Raw genomic sequence first — 17,467 nt, 5'->3', positions numbered from 1 at the left:
TGAATAAAAAGTTTATTTGACACAATTATTTTGAAAGTCAAGATACAAATAATATTAAATTAAATTTCCATAAAATATATAAGTGAAAAGTAGAATTTTTAGTTTTAAGAAGTTATATGTGTTATGGATCGTGTTAACGTAACATTTAAGTTGAACTTATCCACTCGCGCGTAACATGGTGCGATGGATCAATGGGTAAGGCATCTACCTCTGATGCGAGAGGACCCCGGTTCGAAAACCGTCTGAGGCAGAGCAATTAAAAAGTTTTTAAGAAGCGTATTTAACACTTCCTTAACATTTCTAAGAACAATATTGTATTAAAAAAGTTATAAGATTTACTAATTACTAAAAAAAACAAGAGATACCCGTTACTCAGCAAAAGGGAGTGCGAAGGAGATGGGGATAAAAACTTTGATCCGCCGTAACTTTTTAACGAATGGTCCGATTTTAAAAATTTCTTCTTCATTTCGATAGGTATTCATAAACACAATAAAACTGCATTTAACTTTTCCGAAATATTCAAATTTTAAAAATCGTATATAACCGATTGTGGGTGTTAGAGGGGGCGTGGCACCCTTTTTAAACTACAAACTTTTACAAACTACTTGCGCTGCGTAGGAACTCCTAGAATCTGCATGCATAATGTCAATTTTCTAGCTTTTATAGTTTCCGAGATCTCAGCGTTCATACGGACAGACAGACAGACGGATAGACGGACAGACGGACATGGCTATATCTTCTCGGCTAGTGACCCTGATCAAGAATATATATACTTTATAGGGTCGGAAATTCTTCCTTCTAGCTGTGACATACTTTTGCACGAATACAATATACCCTTTTACTCTACGAGTAACTGGTATAAAAAAAATAAGTTGTGGTGTCAGCGGGACTTGAACCTGGTACCCCCGAGCACAAAATAGTATCAGAACCTAGCCGTTGACCCCTAAGCCATGCCCATATTATTTCCTATCGAGGCAGAATGCTCTTTTAAGTTCACAGTAATATTTATGATTGTAATGACAATAATTCTCAAAATTAAAGTAAATATTTTAGGCGCTCATTCGAAAAAAAAAACAAATTTGAAAATTATAGTTACAAGATTCTGGGTGAAAAAAAGAGTCAAATCAAATACAACGAGGACGGAAGCTAACTTCGGCAAGCCGAAGTTTTAATACCCTTGCAGATTTCACTAATGAAAACATGACTAAAATAGCAACATGAATTAATAAAGAACAAAATATTCTAGAATTGAAAAAACAATTAAAAATTGTTCACCCTATTGTTCCTATGGGAACTATATGATATAGACGTCCGATCGGCACGCGCTTTTACCCTGATCAAGGTACGCACTAAAAAATACGATATGGAAAGTTTCATGGGAATAGCTTATATTTTGCGCGAAATATCCTGAAAAACGTCAAATTTTGACCGATTTCATCCTATTATTCCTATGGGAGCTATAAGATATAGACGTCCGATCGGCACGCGCTTTTACCCTGATCAAGGTATGCTTAAAAGAATAAGATTCATGTCAAAAGCTCTTACACTGAGCGAAATATCTTCATTTTGTGAAAGCCATATCCGATTGTTCCTATGGGAGCTATAGGATATAGACGTACGATCGGGTCGGCGTTCAAACTTGATCTGCGTACACATGTTTTAGGACGACTGTGAAAGTTTCAAGGCGCTAGCTTCTAAACTGAGCTCGCAAACGGTAGTGAAACAGACGGATATGGCTATATCGACTCCCCTATTGATCCTGATCAAGAATATATATACTTTATGGGGTCGGAAACGTCTCCTTCACTGCGTTACAAACTTCTGACCAAAATTATAATAACCTCTGCAAGGGTATAAAAATATTTGAATTTACTATAAAAATATTTAAAACATTATTAACTATGCGCCATATACGATTTTACTATTTTCATGTTAGGATCTATTTCGCTGGGAAAAATAATTGAAACAATGGTAAAATAGTGACATTTACCATTTTTTTTACCAGTGTATGTAGCTCTACTGTTTACTGCACTCAAAAAGCTTCTTATTTGGTGTATTGATTATTAATTACTATAGTGGAAAGATATGCCCAAAGAGGAGTTTTGAAATTATTAAAATATTAAGTATATTAGAATTTAATGGTAAATGTGGTAATCTTACATTTTCCACTTTAAACAAGAGAGAACGCTATAGTCGGGTGCCCCGACTATTAGATACCCGTTACTCAGCTAAAGGGAGTGCGAAGGAGTTGAAGATAAAAACTTTGATCCGCCGTAACTTTTTAACGAGTGGTCCGATTTATTTCGTTAGGTATTGATAAACACAATAAAACTGCATTTTTACTTTTCCGAAATATTGAAATTTTTAAAATCGTATATAAGCGATTGTGGGCGTTAGAGGGGGCGTGGCACCCTTCTGAAACAAACTTGCGCTGCGTAGGAACTCCTAGAATCTGCAGGCAAAATGTCAATCTTCTAGCTTTTATAGTCTCCGAGATCTCAGCGTTTATACAGACAGACAGACGGACAGACAGACGGACAGACAGACGGACAGACAGACGGACAGACAGACGGACAGACAGACGGATCAATTGCGTTGCAAACTTTGTAAAGTGTAAAAGTGTATATCAATTCCAACAACAATTTCTATACAAAATAGTTTTAAAGGCCTACTTTTGAAAATTTTTTTGTATAGAAATTGTTGTATAGTGTAAAAGTGTAAGGCAGTTCCAACAACAATTTCTATACAAAATAGTTTTTAAAGGCCTACTTTTGAAAATTTTTTTGTATAGAAATTGTTGTTGGAACTGCCTTACACTTTTACACTTTACAACGTTTGCAACGCAATTGAACACCCTAATTGTTTCGACTGAAGCATAACTACAGCTGTTAATTAAAAACCCTGTGAATGTGTTATTTCACTCCCAGTTCTCGAAGTGTAAATGGAAGGTTTTTCTCACTTTGAAAAGGTTGACCGATACTTACAAGATCTAGTTTTGTCCACCTGATAACCTTTGCAAATTTTTGCAAGATTTAAAACAAGAAAGGAAGCTAGCTTCGGCCAGCCAAAGCTTATATACCCTTGCAGATCATTCCTATTAACTTACAAATAGCAAATAATTTTAATTTCGTATTATTTTGACATTATTTTTTCTATCCTTCCCTATGGCAGCATATAATATAGTCGTCCGATTTTTGTTAAATTTAATTCGAAATTCGGAAATATTAAAAAAAATCATATCCTAGAGTAGAAGAGAATACAATTAATTTCCTTTGGGTGGAAAAATTAGCTTAATTTGCTTGTTAATTGTGTGGTGTGAAAGAAGATTTTCATAAATCTGAAAATGAAAATTCCTAGCAAAGGTATTTGTTAATGTAAATTAGCTTAAATGTTTGCTTTTATGTGTCTTGTTGTCCAACTGTGAACTGTCTTATATGTGTATCTCTATAGATTCGAACTAGCGGTTGTGTTTGTGTTTGTGGAGTATAACTTCTTAATGGCACAGAGTTGCAAAAAAGTAAAAACGAGGAATTAACCACAAAAGTGTCCTTGTTGTTATACAATTAACAATTTTTGCTCATTTTTCCTACTTTTTGGTAAACTTGCGTTTATCTAGCCACATATGTATATTCACCGTGTATAGGACTAATTACTTTTGGTTCCCCATGAAGCTACATCATAATTGAAAAAGACATTGTTCCTGTTGGCTCCTTAGCAGAAAGTGCATCAGAAGCTAGACACAAACTTTGTTTGTAGCCAGGCGGGGTTTTCTGAATCGTCTCTAATAAGGAAGTAAGAAAATTAATTTTAAAAAATCCAAAACAATTCACAAAAACTTAATGAGTGTCTTAAAAATTAAGGACATATGGTATCTTTGGGTCAAAAAAGCATTGTAGAAGAAAATACTTTTATTTAATTTTTAAACGCTTTTCACAAATTAAGATTTTTAAATTTTGCTGTGACTTTTAAATTTTGAATGCCCCATCCTTCTCTTGCGGTTAAGTTAGATTACATTTTCAAAAAGGATCATATAGAAGAGATGTGTAACTATTTAATTCCGAAAAGAGTAAAAAAATTGGTTGACCACTCTTGAAGATATATCCCAAAGGACTTCGAAAAATTATGATTTTCTTAAATTAAAGATACCGGAAATACCAGAGTCGATGGAGTATAGGCGTAGTGACAAATTATGCTTAGAAAAGACTCATTTATCGAAATAAAATGGTGGCAAGCCTGTTGGCATGTGTAATTCTTAACAATTACTTCATTATAAAAAATTTTAAATACTTTGTGGGGGACAAACCGAAAAAAAAACAAAATTCATAATTTTGTTTAATTTTAAATAATGCACAAAAAAAATGTCAATATAATATCTTTTAAACTTGAGTTTTTGCACCAAAAACGGGTTTTTCGCCCACAGTGCTCTGGTAACAAACAGTGTGACATTTAGGTCTGTATACTACAATTTCAGGTAAAAAGGCATTTGAGAAAATAATTGATTTGGAATTTATTTGGCTGTCATTGTTTACTTTAGAAATGGAAAGATGATTGTTGGTTTTTGAGTTTTTGGTCCCAACGGCTTCAAGAGGTTATTTTTGTTGTATGGTATGTAAACAAAAATAACCTGATATATATGAAAGCATGTAGGTATACTTTTCGTTATATATATTTATATATATATATATATATATATATATATATATATATACACAAACATTAAATATTTTTATATTTGTTTATATGTATTTACATATGGATACAATAACGATGAAACGCATAAAAGCAATTCCCATGATAAAAAATTATATTCATTTGGTATAGATTTTTTATGGATAGGATCGCCTTCGTTGAGTAATTTGTCTATTATATAATCATTTTTATACCCGTTACCCGTAGAGTAAAAAGGTATATTGTATTTGTGCTAAAGTATGTAACATGGAGAAGGAAGCGTTGCCGACCCTATAAAGTATATATATTCTTGATCAGGGTCACTAGCCGAGTCGAAGGGCTATATCGAATGTCTGTCTGTCCTTCCGTCCATATGAGCGCTGAGATCTTCAAAACTACAAAAGCTAGAAAGTTGGTATTACCCACACACTATCTTGGGCTTACGCAACGCAAGTTTATTTCAGCCGAGCGCCACGCCCCCTCTAACGCCCACAAATGATTTTTAAATATGTCTGGCGCCCACATTTTTAAAGATTTCGGAGAAATATAAATGCAATTTTGTTGCGTTTATTTATACCTATCGAAATGTAGAATTTTTTTTATTCGGACCACTCCACTATGGGAAAAAAGTTTCTTTTTTTGGCATAAACTCTAGTTTTAGAGATACAATTTAGAAATTTTTTATATATACTATTAAGATAAAGCTGTAATTTCGGTTTTTGTTGCTTTTTGAATCGGGCCATTGCTCTCATCCACCGCCCACGCCGCATATTCAAATTAATTGGCAGGGATTTTAAAAAATTTGTATTTGTATTGGTAAGACGGTAAAATAATTTCGGTTTACGTTAATTTTTAAAATTTGTCAAAACAAAAAATTGCTAACATGTACAAGAAAAGTAAAATATTATCTAAGAGCAGATGCCAATTTTAGCTTTAACGGGGGTCCAGCTTCTTTATATTTGAGCCCTTTGCAGCCAGGATTTTCACTTGACTTGTCCCTTTCCATAAATTCAATTTTTAAGATTAATAAAAGCCACTTAGATTGTTTTTTTATTCAAAACGGAACATAAACAAACTTGTTAGTTTTAAGCTAAAAAGATACACATTTAAAACAGTTCACAGTTGGACATGTAATCTAAGATACATTTATAAATGCCTTTGTTACGATTTGACATGATCAAAAATAATAAACCATTTTGTTGCTCCACAAAATAAGCACTGAAAGTTTGCAAAGATTTTTCACTAATTTAAGCACACAACAAAGTCAATCGAACAGCTGACTTTGTTCGTTTATCAACACTATAGTGTTGTTAGTAAAAAATCTTAGATAACTGTTCTTGGCTAATTAGGGTATGTAAATTCACAAAATCTATATTTCATTTTTAAAAATAATTTGTAAAATAAGTTGATTTTATGTGAAAAAAATTGACTTTTTTCCCATAGTGCATTCGTTAAAAAGTTATGCCCGATCAAAGTTTCATATCTCCATCTCCCTCGCACTCCCTTTAGCTAAGTAACGGGTCTCTGATAGTCGGCTACAGCTATCTCTCTTGTTTAAAATTGATTAATAATAATTGAAAGTTTTACCAAAGAGAATACATTATATAGAGAGGGCATAACTCTGACTTTCTGTTCAAACTGTTGTCGGCAAGGGGAAAAGGGGGAAAGAGCTTGTTCTATTTTTAGAATTCGTTTATTGAGTACACAATGCAAAAGTGTAAGTGGGCTTTGTGTGTATGTGTGCGAGAACGTGGCAACACATTTTCGAGAAAATTTCATTTTTGTAATTTCTATACCCATTTAAAAGTCGAAAAGGGTTTTCTGTCCAACATTTTCAACTCGGTCTATGGTCGTGCTGGTTAAAGCGTTGATCAGCGATGTTGATGCGAGTTCGATCCCCGCAAGGGGCAGACGTTTTCTAATATTGTTTTTTTCTTTTTTTGATGTCTCGAAATATATATACTTTTTTTTATTATTTTAGTTAAAAGCTAAACAATTTTTTTATATTTCTTTTCTTGTAGATTAACATCTTAAGATTATACAAAAAAGTTTTAAGTCAATCTAAAAGAACTTTGGAAGCTAGGATGTAATTAGAACTAGTAAAATTTTTCTAAAAAAAATAATTTTTGATTTTGCACGGCTTAATAAAATATTTAAAGTAAAAAAAAAATAAAACTTCCCAGGGCGGGTTTTTTCTATTCTTAAACGAAATGTAATTTTTGGCGGAGATACAGTGAACACCGCAAAACGTCTTTTTAAAGTGCTCTATACGTGTTTTACATATGACATGTTTTTCTCGAAACCACGTTTTTAAAAGTCCGTGTTCATCGGCATTTCTAAACGGCTCAACCGATCGTTTTTAAATTTGTCGCATATTTTTCTGCATAAAAAAACCCGCCCCCAGGGAATCGTTATTTTTTTTTAAACTTTAAAAATTTTTTTGTTAAGCCCAAATTCAAATTTTTTAGCTGAAAAACGCATTCTTAACTTTGGAAAATCAAAAAAAAATTCTTAAAATTAAAAAAGTAAAGAACGGGCTTCCTAAGGGCTGGTTTTTTTTTAATTCTTAAGCGAAATGTAAAAACAAATGTAAAAATGGAAATCCAATAATTTTTGGCGGTGGTAAAGAAATTATTCGATGTTATTTAAACAAGAAAGGAAGCTAGCTTCGGCCAGCCGAAGCTTATATACCCTTGCAGATCATTCCTATTAATTAACAAATCGCAAAAATGTTCAATTTTCTAATATTTCTCATTAATTTTCCGATCGTTCCTATGGCAGCTATATGATATAGTCGTCCGATTTTGATCAAATTAAAATTGAAATTCGAAAATATTTAAAAAGAGTCATATCCTAGAGTAGAAGATAATACAATAAAAACCAAAGAAGCTAGAATTTATTTCCTATTACTTTTCCATTAATTTTCCGATCGTTCCTATGGCAGCTATATGATATAGTCGTCCGATTTTGATTAAATTAAAATTGAAATTCGGAAATATTTAAAAAGTGTCATATCCTAGAGTAGAAGATAATACAATAAAATCCAAAGAAGCTAGAATTTATTTCCTATTACTTTTCCATTAGTTTTCCGATCGTTCCTATGGCAGCTATATGATATAGTAGTCCGATTTTTTAAATAATTAATTCGAAATTCAGATATATTTAAAAAATAACATCCCCAAAAGTAGAAGGTAATATTTCAAAAAACACCGAAGCTAGAATTTTTTAAAGTTTTTTTTTTCCGATTGTTCCTATGGGAGCTATAAGATATAGTTGTCCGATCCGGTCGGCTCCGACATATATACTACCTGCAATAGAAAGAAGACTTTTGGGAAAGTTTCATCCTGATAGCTCAAGAACTGAGAGACTAGTTTGCGTAGAAACAGACAGACGGACAGACGGACAGACGGACAGACGGACGGACAGACGGACAGACGGACAGACGGACATGGCTAGATCGACTCGTCTTGTGATGCTGATCAAGAATATATATACTTTATGGGGTCGGAAACGTCTCCTTCACTGCGTTGCAAACTTCTGACTGAAATCATAATACCCTCTGCAAGGGTATAATAACACTCAATAATATACAAAAGGTTTGAATAAAATCCATCTTAACAGTTTTTATAGAAAAAATCAACAAAAAAATTACAAAATAGAAAAAAAACAAAATACTCTTAAAAAACAAAAAAAAAAAAACCCCCGCAAGAAATTTAAATTCTACAACGGGATTCGATCCCCGTACCGCTTAGATTGGTAGTCAGATGTCTTATCCACTGGGCCAAATGGCTAGCAGTGCTGCGGCCGAATAGATTCCAAGTAGAATCGAGCAGTGCGGGTTCTACTGTTAAAATGCGGGTTCCACCGCTAGAACCCGCCATACGACAGACTCTTTTGTATGACATGTCCTCTCTATATATTTATACTCTTTGGTTTTACCTTAGAAGAGCTGTCTGTCTGTCCTTGTCAACGCTAAGCGCCAGACACATTTAAAAATCGTTTGTGGGCGTTAGAGGGAGGGTGGCGATCGGCGTTCATACGGACCGACGGACATGGCTATATCGACTTGGCTGATCAAGAATATATATACTTTATAGGGTCGGAAACGCTTCCTTCTTCCTGTTACATACTTTTGCACGAATACAATAAAGCCTTTTACTCTACAAGTAACGGGTATAAATATGTTTTGAAGGGCCAAAAATGTACAAAAAGTAATGATAACACTTAATTCTTTATCATTTTATTAATTTATTTATATAAAATCCTTTCGTCGTCAAAACACAAAACTTTTGTTAGTTTTCGGCTAAATAATACAAACACAAGACATTGAATAACTGGGCAATGACGTAAATTTTTTAGCCCTCTAAACACTTTTAAGAATCCCAGCGGCAAAAAAAATAACATTCCCAAGAGTAGAAAAAAACACCAAAGCTAGAATTCAAAATAAAATTGTTTTTTTCGATTGTTCCTATGGCAGCTTTATGATATAGTCGTCCGGTTTTTAAATATTTTATTCGAAATTCGGAAATGTTTAACAAATAACATTTCCAAGAGTAGAAGGTTTTATTTCAAAAAACACCGAAGCTAGAATTTTTTTAACGTTTCCTTCCTATGGGAGCTATAAGATATAGTTGTCCGATCCGGTCGTTTCCGGCTTATATACTACCTGCAATAGAAAGAAGACTTTTGGGAAAGTTTCAAGCCGATAGCTTCAAAACTGACAGACTAGTTTGCGTAGAAACAGACGGACAGACGGACATGGCTAGATCGACTCGTCTAGTGATGCTGATCAAGAAAGGTCTCCATTACTGCGTTACAAATATCTGGACTAAATTATAATTCCCTCTGCAAGGGTTTAAATATATATTTTTATTTTTTGTTATACAAGCCTTTTACACAAAAAATTATGTTTCAAAAGTGAAAAGCAGAAAAATACAGAAACAAATTTTCCCGTTCTTACGGAAAAAATTCTGTAAATTCCATTCTTTGAAGTGGGTAAGAATTTCTCAATTGCGCATATAAAATAATAGATTTTATTCAAACTCGGGTACCTCGTAGAGTTCGCCTTCGTAATCATCTGTGATTTTTTTGAATTTTTTTGGTGTCAATTTAGAGGCGCTATGAATTTTTGAAGTTAAGAACTTAAAAAATGCTCTCAAATTTAAAATTAGTATATCTCGGGAACGTCTTAAAGCAACAGCGTGCAACTTTACACGTTTTTAAATGTGTACTAGGGGAATTGAAAAAATATTTTCTTACATTTTTTGTTGTCCAAAAAGAATAAATTTTAATTATTTGAAATTTTGTATCGCGGTTTTGAAAGTCTTCTCCATCCTATAAAATAAACTTAACTATCCAAGATTGTCCATCTCATAAACAACTTAATTTACCCGAAGAAACATTTTTGTTCCTTTTCATCATTTCCAAGATATATAATTTTTTACGAAAATTTAGAAAAACCCTATTTATATTTCCAACGACAACAATTCTTACATGTTTAAGCTGAAAGTTTGCACAACTCAATTTCTCACTGATATTTTGCCCATATATTAATATCACAATTTTACCACCGTCCCTTCATATAGCTGCCATACAAATCGATGGATTTTCTTATTGTTAAGAAGGTAGGCTTTGAAAAATTAAAATTACAATTTGAAAATTCATAGATTTGTATGGAATATGAAGGGACCGTGGTAAAATTATGATATTAATATATCTGCATAATATCAGTGAGTAATTGAGTTGTGCAAGCTTTAAGCTTAAACATATCAGAATTGTACTCATTGGAAATATAAATAGGGTTTTTCTAAATTCACATAAAAAACAAGAAAGGAAGCTAGCTTCGGCCAGCCGAAGCTTATATACCCTTGCAGATCATTCCTATTCATTAACAAATCGCAAAAATGTTCAATTTTCTAATATTTCTCATTAATTTTCCGATCGTTCCTATGGCAGCTATATGATTTTGATCAAATTAAAATTGAAATTCGGAAATATTTAAAAAGAGTCATATCCTAGAGTAGAAGATAATACAATAAAAACCAAAGAAGCTAGAATTTATTTCCTATTACTTTTCCATTAATTTTCCGATCGTTCCTATGGCAGCTATATGATATAGTCGTCCGATTTTGATTAAATTAAAATTGAAATTCGGAAATATTTAAAAAGAGTCATATCCTAGAGTAGAAGATAATACAATAAAAACCAAAGAAGCTAGAATTTATTTCCTATTACTTTTCCATTAATTTTCCGATCGTTCCTATGGCAGCTATATGATATAGTAGTCCGATTTTTTAAATAATTAATTCGAAATTCAGAAATGTTTAACAAATAACATTTCCAAGAGTAGAAGGTTTTATTTCAAAAAACACCGAAGCTAGAATTTTTTTAACGTTTCCTTCCTATGGGAGCTATAAGATATAGTTGTCCGATCCGGTCGTTTCCGGCTTATATACTACCTGCAATAGAAAGAAGACTTTTGGGAAAGTTTCAAGCCGATAGCTTCAAAACTGACAGACTAGTTTGCGTAGAAACAGACGGACAGACGGACATGGCTAGATCGACTCGTCTAGTGATGCTGATCAAGAAAGGTCTCCATTACTGCGTTACAAATATCTGGACTAAATTATAATTCCCTCTGCAAGGGTTTAAATATATATTTTTATTTTTTGTTATACAAGCCTTTTACACAAAAAATTATGTTTCAAAAGTGAAAAGCAGAAAAATACAGAAACAAATTTTCCCGTTCTTACGGAAAAAATTCTGTAAATTCCATTCTTTGAAGTGGGTAAGAATTTCTCAATTGCGCATATAAAATAATAGATTTTATTCAAACTCGGGTACCTCGTAGAGTTCGCCTTCGTAATCATCTGTGATTTTTTTGAATTTTTTTGGTGTCAATTTAGAGGCGCTATGAATTTTTGAAGTTAAGAACTTAAAAAATGCTCTCAAATTTAAAATTAGTATATCTCGGGAACGTCTTAAAGCAACAGCGTGCAACTTTACACGTTTTTAAATGTGTACTAGGGGAATTGAAAAAATATTTTCTTACATTTTTTGTTGTCCAAAAAGAATAAATTTTAATTATTTGAAATTTTGTATCGCGGTTTTGAAAGTCTTCTCCATCCTATAAAATAAACTTAACTATCCAAGATTGTCCATCTCATAAACAACTTAATTTACCCGAAGAAACATTTTTGTTCCTTTTCATCATTTCCAAGATATATAATTTTTTACGAAAATTTAGAAAAACCCTATTTATATTTCCAACGACAACAATTCTTACATGTTTAAGCTGAAAGTTTGCACAACTCAATTTCTCACTGATATTTTGCCCATATATTAACATCACAATTTTACCACCGTCCCTTCATATAGCTGCCATACAAATCGATGGATTTTCTTATTGTTAAGAAGGTAGGCTTTGAAAAATTAAAATTACAATTTGAAAATTCATAGATTTGTATGGAATATGAAGGGACCGTGGTAAAATTATGATATTAATATATCTGCATAATATCAGTGAGTAATTGAGTTGTGCAAGCTTTAAGCTTAAACATATCAGAATTGTACTCATTGGAAATATAAATAGGGTTTTTCTAAATTCACATAAAAAACAAGAAAGGAAGCTAGCTTCGGCCAGCCGAAGCTTATATACCCTTGCAGATCATTCCTATTCATTAACAAATCGCAAAAATGTTCAATTTTCTAATATTTCTCATTAATTTTCCGATCGTTCCTATGGCAGCTATATGATTTTGATCAAATTAAAATTGAAATTCGGAAATATTTAAAAAGAGTCATATCCTAGAGTAGAAGATAATACAATAAAAACCAAAGAAGCTAGAATTTATTTCCTATTACTTTTCCATTAATTTTCCGATCGTTCCTATGGCAGCTATATGATATAGTCGTCCGATTTTGATTAAATTAAAATTGAAATTCGGAAATATTTAAAAAGAGTCATATCCTAGAGTAGAAGATAATACAATAAAAACCAAAGAAGCTAGAATTTATTTCCTATTACTTTTCCATTAATTTTCCGATCGTTCCTATGGCAGCTATATGATATAGTAGTCCGATTTTTTAAATAATTAATTCGAAATTCAGAAATAATTAAAAAAATAACATCCCCAAAAGTAGAAGGTAATATTTCAAAAAACACCGAAGCTAGAATTTTTTAAAGTTTTTTTTTCCGATTGTTCCTATAGGAGCTATAAGATATAGTTGTCCGATCCGGTCGGCTCCGACATATATACTACCTGCAATAGAAAGAAGACTTTTGCGAAATTTTTGTCCCGATAGCTCAAAAACTGAGAGACTAGTTTGCGTAGAAACAGACAGACGGACAGACGGACAGACGGACGGACAGACGGACAGACGGACGGACGGACAGACGGACAGACGGACATGGCTAGATCGACTCGTCTTGTGATGCTGATCAAGAATATATATACTTTATGGGGTCGGAAACGTCTCCTTCACTGCGTTGCAAACTTCTGACTGAAATCATAATACCCTCTGCAAGGGTATAACAAGAAAGGAAGCTACCTTCGGCCAGCCGAAGCTTATATACCCTTGTAGATAAAGTAATAATTATAATTAATTAGTTTAAGTTAGTTAATAAGATATTTTAAAAAGTAAACAGAAAATGGCTTTTAAAGATAGTCCTTTCCCTCGGTTCTAGTTATTCTTTTTGATCCACCTGATAAAACTTAAGGATCAACAATTCCAATAACGGGGGGATTAACCCTGATTGAAAGTACCAAGTTCCAGTTTGTACTGAAAATAAAAATCTGTGTAAAATACCTGTGGGTACTTCCCATCTATGAGAGGGGCTATGGCAAATCGTGCGTTGCCTACTGCCCGGATCACATACACAAACGACAGCGAACGAGGTCTTAACTTTCCAGCAAAGCTGGGTGAACCGCCCACCAATTTGCATCGATGCATCTGCCTCGAATCGGGGCCACCTATTGCCGCAACTCACCAAGCTGGTGTCTTCGAGATTATAAATGTCGAACAAAACCCACATGTCTCTTATTTTCAGACTGTCGAATCGATTTAAGATTTAATAGTGCTTATCCACTTAAAAAATATTTTAATAACTTATGGTTTATCAAAACTTCATTGAAACAAATTTTAGATTATTAATTTAGCTGAAGAGTATTGGGATTAATTGTATTGTCATTATGCATCAGATTTGTCGTTGGCATTAAAGGTAAATGATGAACAAAATATAACAATTAAATAAATTAATATCATATATTTTAGTATTTTTGACTTCTTAATTTTTAAGTTCTAAAAAATCCGTCGACTTCTACATATAGTTGCCATTGGAAAAATCGGCGAATTAAGAGGAAATTTTCATCGACTCTGGGATATAATTTGTTTTTTTAATTTTTTAAAACGGTCAACTATGATTTGCAAAAATATGACTACTATATTACTTATCTGCCATAGGATTACTTTAAACATATGAACTAGTAAGTCTAAATGTATAATTTGTTCTGAGGTAATTTCCCATCCTTTATCAGAATGGCAAGGGTATATAAAACCTCAGCTCGCCCCGATTATTTATTTATCAATTCTAACCGATAAATTGTTCCTTTAAATCAGCGGTCGGCACACACATACGTTGACATTTTCTTTTATATTTGTGCACTGGGCAGCTCATCGATGTGTGTGTGCAGACCGCTGTTCTACGTTATACATGTGCGAGCAGCGCGGCGGCAGAACAAAACCCTATGCTCACTTAATAGGGCGCTGCCGACCGCTGCTTTAAATTTTACTGACTTTTCAGTTTGCTTCCAAAATTCTTGACTTTATATTGAACAGTTTATAAAATTTTGCACCAGACAACGCGTTATTCATGTAATAAAATCCACAGGAACGCTTTTGTGCATTCAAATCGTCAAAGTCATCATTGCTATCGTTATGATTGAAGGGATGTACATATACTTATAGAATTTGTGGTCAAACGTCTCCTTCACTGCGTTGCAAACATCTGACTGAAATTATAATACCCTCTACAAGGGTATAATGATATATCTTGGAAATGATGAAAAGGAACAAAAATGTTTCTTCGGGTGAATTAAGTTGGTTATGAGATGGACAATCTTGGATAGTTGAGTTTAATTTATAGGATGAAGAAGACTTTCAAAACCGCGATAAAAAATTTCAAATAATCAAAATTCATACTTTTTGGACAACAAAAAATTTAAGAAAATTAATTTCTAACTCCCCCAGTACACATTTAAAACGTGTAAAGTTGCACATTGTTATTCTAAGCTGTTCTCGAGATATACTAATTTAAAGTTTGAGAACATTTTTTAAGTTCTTAACTTCAAAAATTCATATCGCCTCCAAATGGACACCAAACAATTTCAAAAAAATCACAGATGATAACGAAGGCAAACTCTACGAGGTAACCGAGTTTAAAGGAAATCTATTATTTCATATGCGCAGTTGAGAAATTCTTACCCAAGTAAAATAGTAAGATTTATCTGAAAAATTCGGGAAAAGACGCCTCTAGATGCCTGTCAAATATTTTAGGGCACATATTTTTCCTTGTATTTTTTTAAGCCTGTTCACCGCATTAAGTTGGTTGTGAATAGAGGTGAACAAACTACTTCAATAGCTCTTAGGATTTTATTGACTCAAATAATGGTGGAACCTTAAATGCAATTATGTAGAAGGGCATCTAAGCCATTTTTTGGCATAGGTTTTAATACAATTGAGCACAGACCCTCGAAGATATCTTAAATCAAACATTAAATGTTGATATGTTCTCAAACCGCGATTGCACAAATACCACCCGTTAAACGCGAAAACTAAGTATGCAGATATGCTTATATACGTCTATATTAACACAATTTAATGCCCATAGGGCTGCACCAAAAACACTGCCGCCCTGTGTTATTCGTTTATTTTATCTCATTATTAAGTTTTTGTTTTATTATTTTAACTTTTTTTTAAAATATGTTTTTATATAAATAGAATAAAGTTGTATGCGTTTTTAAAATCATTATATACTTGTTAAAAATTTCATTTTTAAATTTTTTTTTATCATATTGATGTGTTTACTCTCCGATAACTCTTTTGCACTTGTAAAAAATACGCGATCCACCTAAGGGACCACTCGGTGGTCGATCCCTATTCTACCCCAAAAGGGCCACCGGCCCCCTCGAGAACTACAGTGAATTCGTTTAGTTTTATGGGTTCAAAAATAAGTAGTAACAAAATAAATCGATAAGAATTAATTTTAAAATAAATATTTCAGTATCTCGCCTCATGAGTTCGTCAGCCAGTGGGACCATGGGACATATGGGAAATATGAGTGGACTAGCAGCTTGTAGCGTTAGCGATACAAAACCACTACAGTTTCCTTTAGCACAAAGGAGAAAACGGAGAGTTTTGTTTACGCAAGCTCAGGTAAGTGTCATATATCCTTGATCAGATTAAAACAATCTATGTACATCCAATATAATGGAAAACCAACAATTGATTTGGTTCCGGTTTGTGAACCGCTTCGGCGATATACTGGAACAGGCTTCAGGTTTAAACCAGATTTCAAGTAAAAATAACACTATGCAGCATCAAAAATTTACCTCGATGGATGCTATATTTTTGGATTCGTTACAAATTCCCAAGTTAAACTGCGTTTTCCAAAGAGTTCCCCGACGCAAGGATTCTTAGCAAAAGGACCTCAAAGTTCGAAAAATTCTGAAATTGGCCAACTTTCCAGAACTCTCAGAGGCAAACGGATTCATGGTTTGATTCGATGTTAAAGTTTTTTTAAAGATACACGCTTTACCTTTCAAACCCCATACTTAATTTTTGAATTTTTATTAAGGGAGAAACAAATTTTATAAAACATAGTCAAAATACATAAAAGCATACAGCTGCGGTCAAAATAGTAGTAGTATTTGCCGCCCTGTGTTTTTAAAGGTTTGTTGTTGTAATTTTTCTCCTCCTGGTAATATTGTATTGATTATAATTGTACTATTAGATTAATTGGATAAGAAAAGTGACAACAACAAACTTTTAAAAACACAGGACGGCAAGACCTCTACTATTTTGACCGCAGCTGTATGCTTTTATGTTTTTTGACTATGTTTTCTAAAATTTGTTTCTCCCTTAATACAAATTCTAAAATTATTCTAAGTAAGGGGTTTGAATGATAAAGGGTTTATCTTTTTAAAAACTTTAACATCGAATCAAACCATGAATCCGTTTGCCTCTGGGAGCTCCGAAAAGTTGGCCAATTTCAGCATTTTTCGAACTTTGAGGTCCTTTTGCTAAGAATCCTTGCGTCGGGGAACTTTTTGGAAAACGCAGTTTAACTTGGGAATTCGTAACGAATCCAAAAAAATAGCATCCATCGAGGTAAATTTAAAAAGCATTAAAAATGCTGCACAGTGTAATCAAATAAAAACACCTCTTAAGGCTTAGTACTCAACCCAACAAAAAGTCGTCCAAAACAAAAAATTCATATGAAAAACAACGTTAAAAAATTTTGTTTCATATGAAGTTTTTGTTTTGGACGACTTTATGTTGGGTTGAGTATTAGCCCTAACGAGGTAAAAAACTATTGACGATCGCACCTTGAACATACAAAAGTTCTGATATCAACATTTGTGACGAAAAATTATTACACTCGTCATTAAATAGACTTTCTAATTTTTTTCTCATTCGGCCCGCCCTTGCAAACTATTCCAGCCTTTTTCCCTTTACAGGCATTTTCTATTGCAGCGTGCCGAATGAGAAAATATTAGAAAGTCTATTTAATGACGAGTGT

General features: G+C 33.0%; 1 protein-coding gene and 2 long non-coding RNA genes across 7 annotated transcripts in view; 1 reads left to right on the top strand and 2 right to left on the bottom strand.

Annotated features, from left to right (window-relative positions):
• Positions 1-17,467, top strand: part of scro (scarecrow) — a 113,875-nt gene that overhangs the window by 34,592 nt on the left and 61,816 nt on the right. For all 5 annotated transcript variants that reach the window (XM_070215451.1, XM_044392567.2, XM_044392566.2 and 2 more), the window contains one exon: positions 15,950-16,101. In XM_070215451.1, coding sequence (XP_070071552.1) covers positions 15,950-16,101 — 152 coding nt within the window. The remainder of the gene's footprint in view (positions 1-15,949; positions 16,102-17,467) is intronic.
• Positions 1-17,467, bottom strand: part of LOC138913093 (uncharacterized) — an 86,188-nt gene that overhangs the window by 12,372 nt on the left and 56,349 nt on the right. The gene's annotated exons all lie outside the window — the stretch shown is intronic.
• The window catches only part of LOC138913094 (uncharacterized), a 34,556-nt gene that overhangs the window by 8,390 nt on the left and 8,699 nt on the right, over positions 1-17,467 (bottom strand). The window lies entirely within an intron of this gene.

Source organism: Drosophila takahashii, chromosome 3L, assembly GCF_030179915.1.
Source record: "Drosophila takahashii strain IR98-3 E-12201 chromosome 3L, DtakHiC1v2, whole genome shotgun sequence".
Taxonomy (NCBI): domain Eukaryota; kingdom Metazoa; phylum Arthropoda; class Insecta; order Diptera; family Drosophilidae; genus Drosophila; species Drosophila takahashii.
This window is presented reverse-complemented; position numbering and strand designations above follow the sequence as displayed.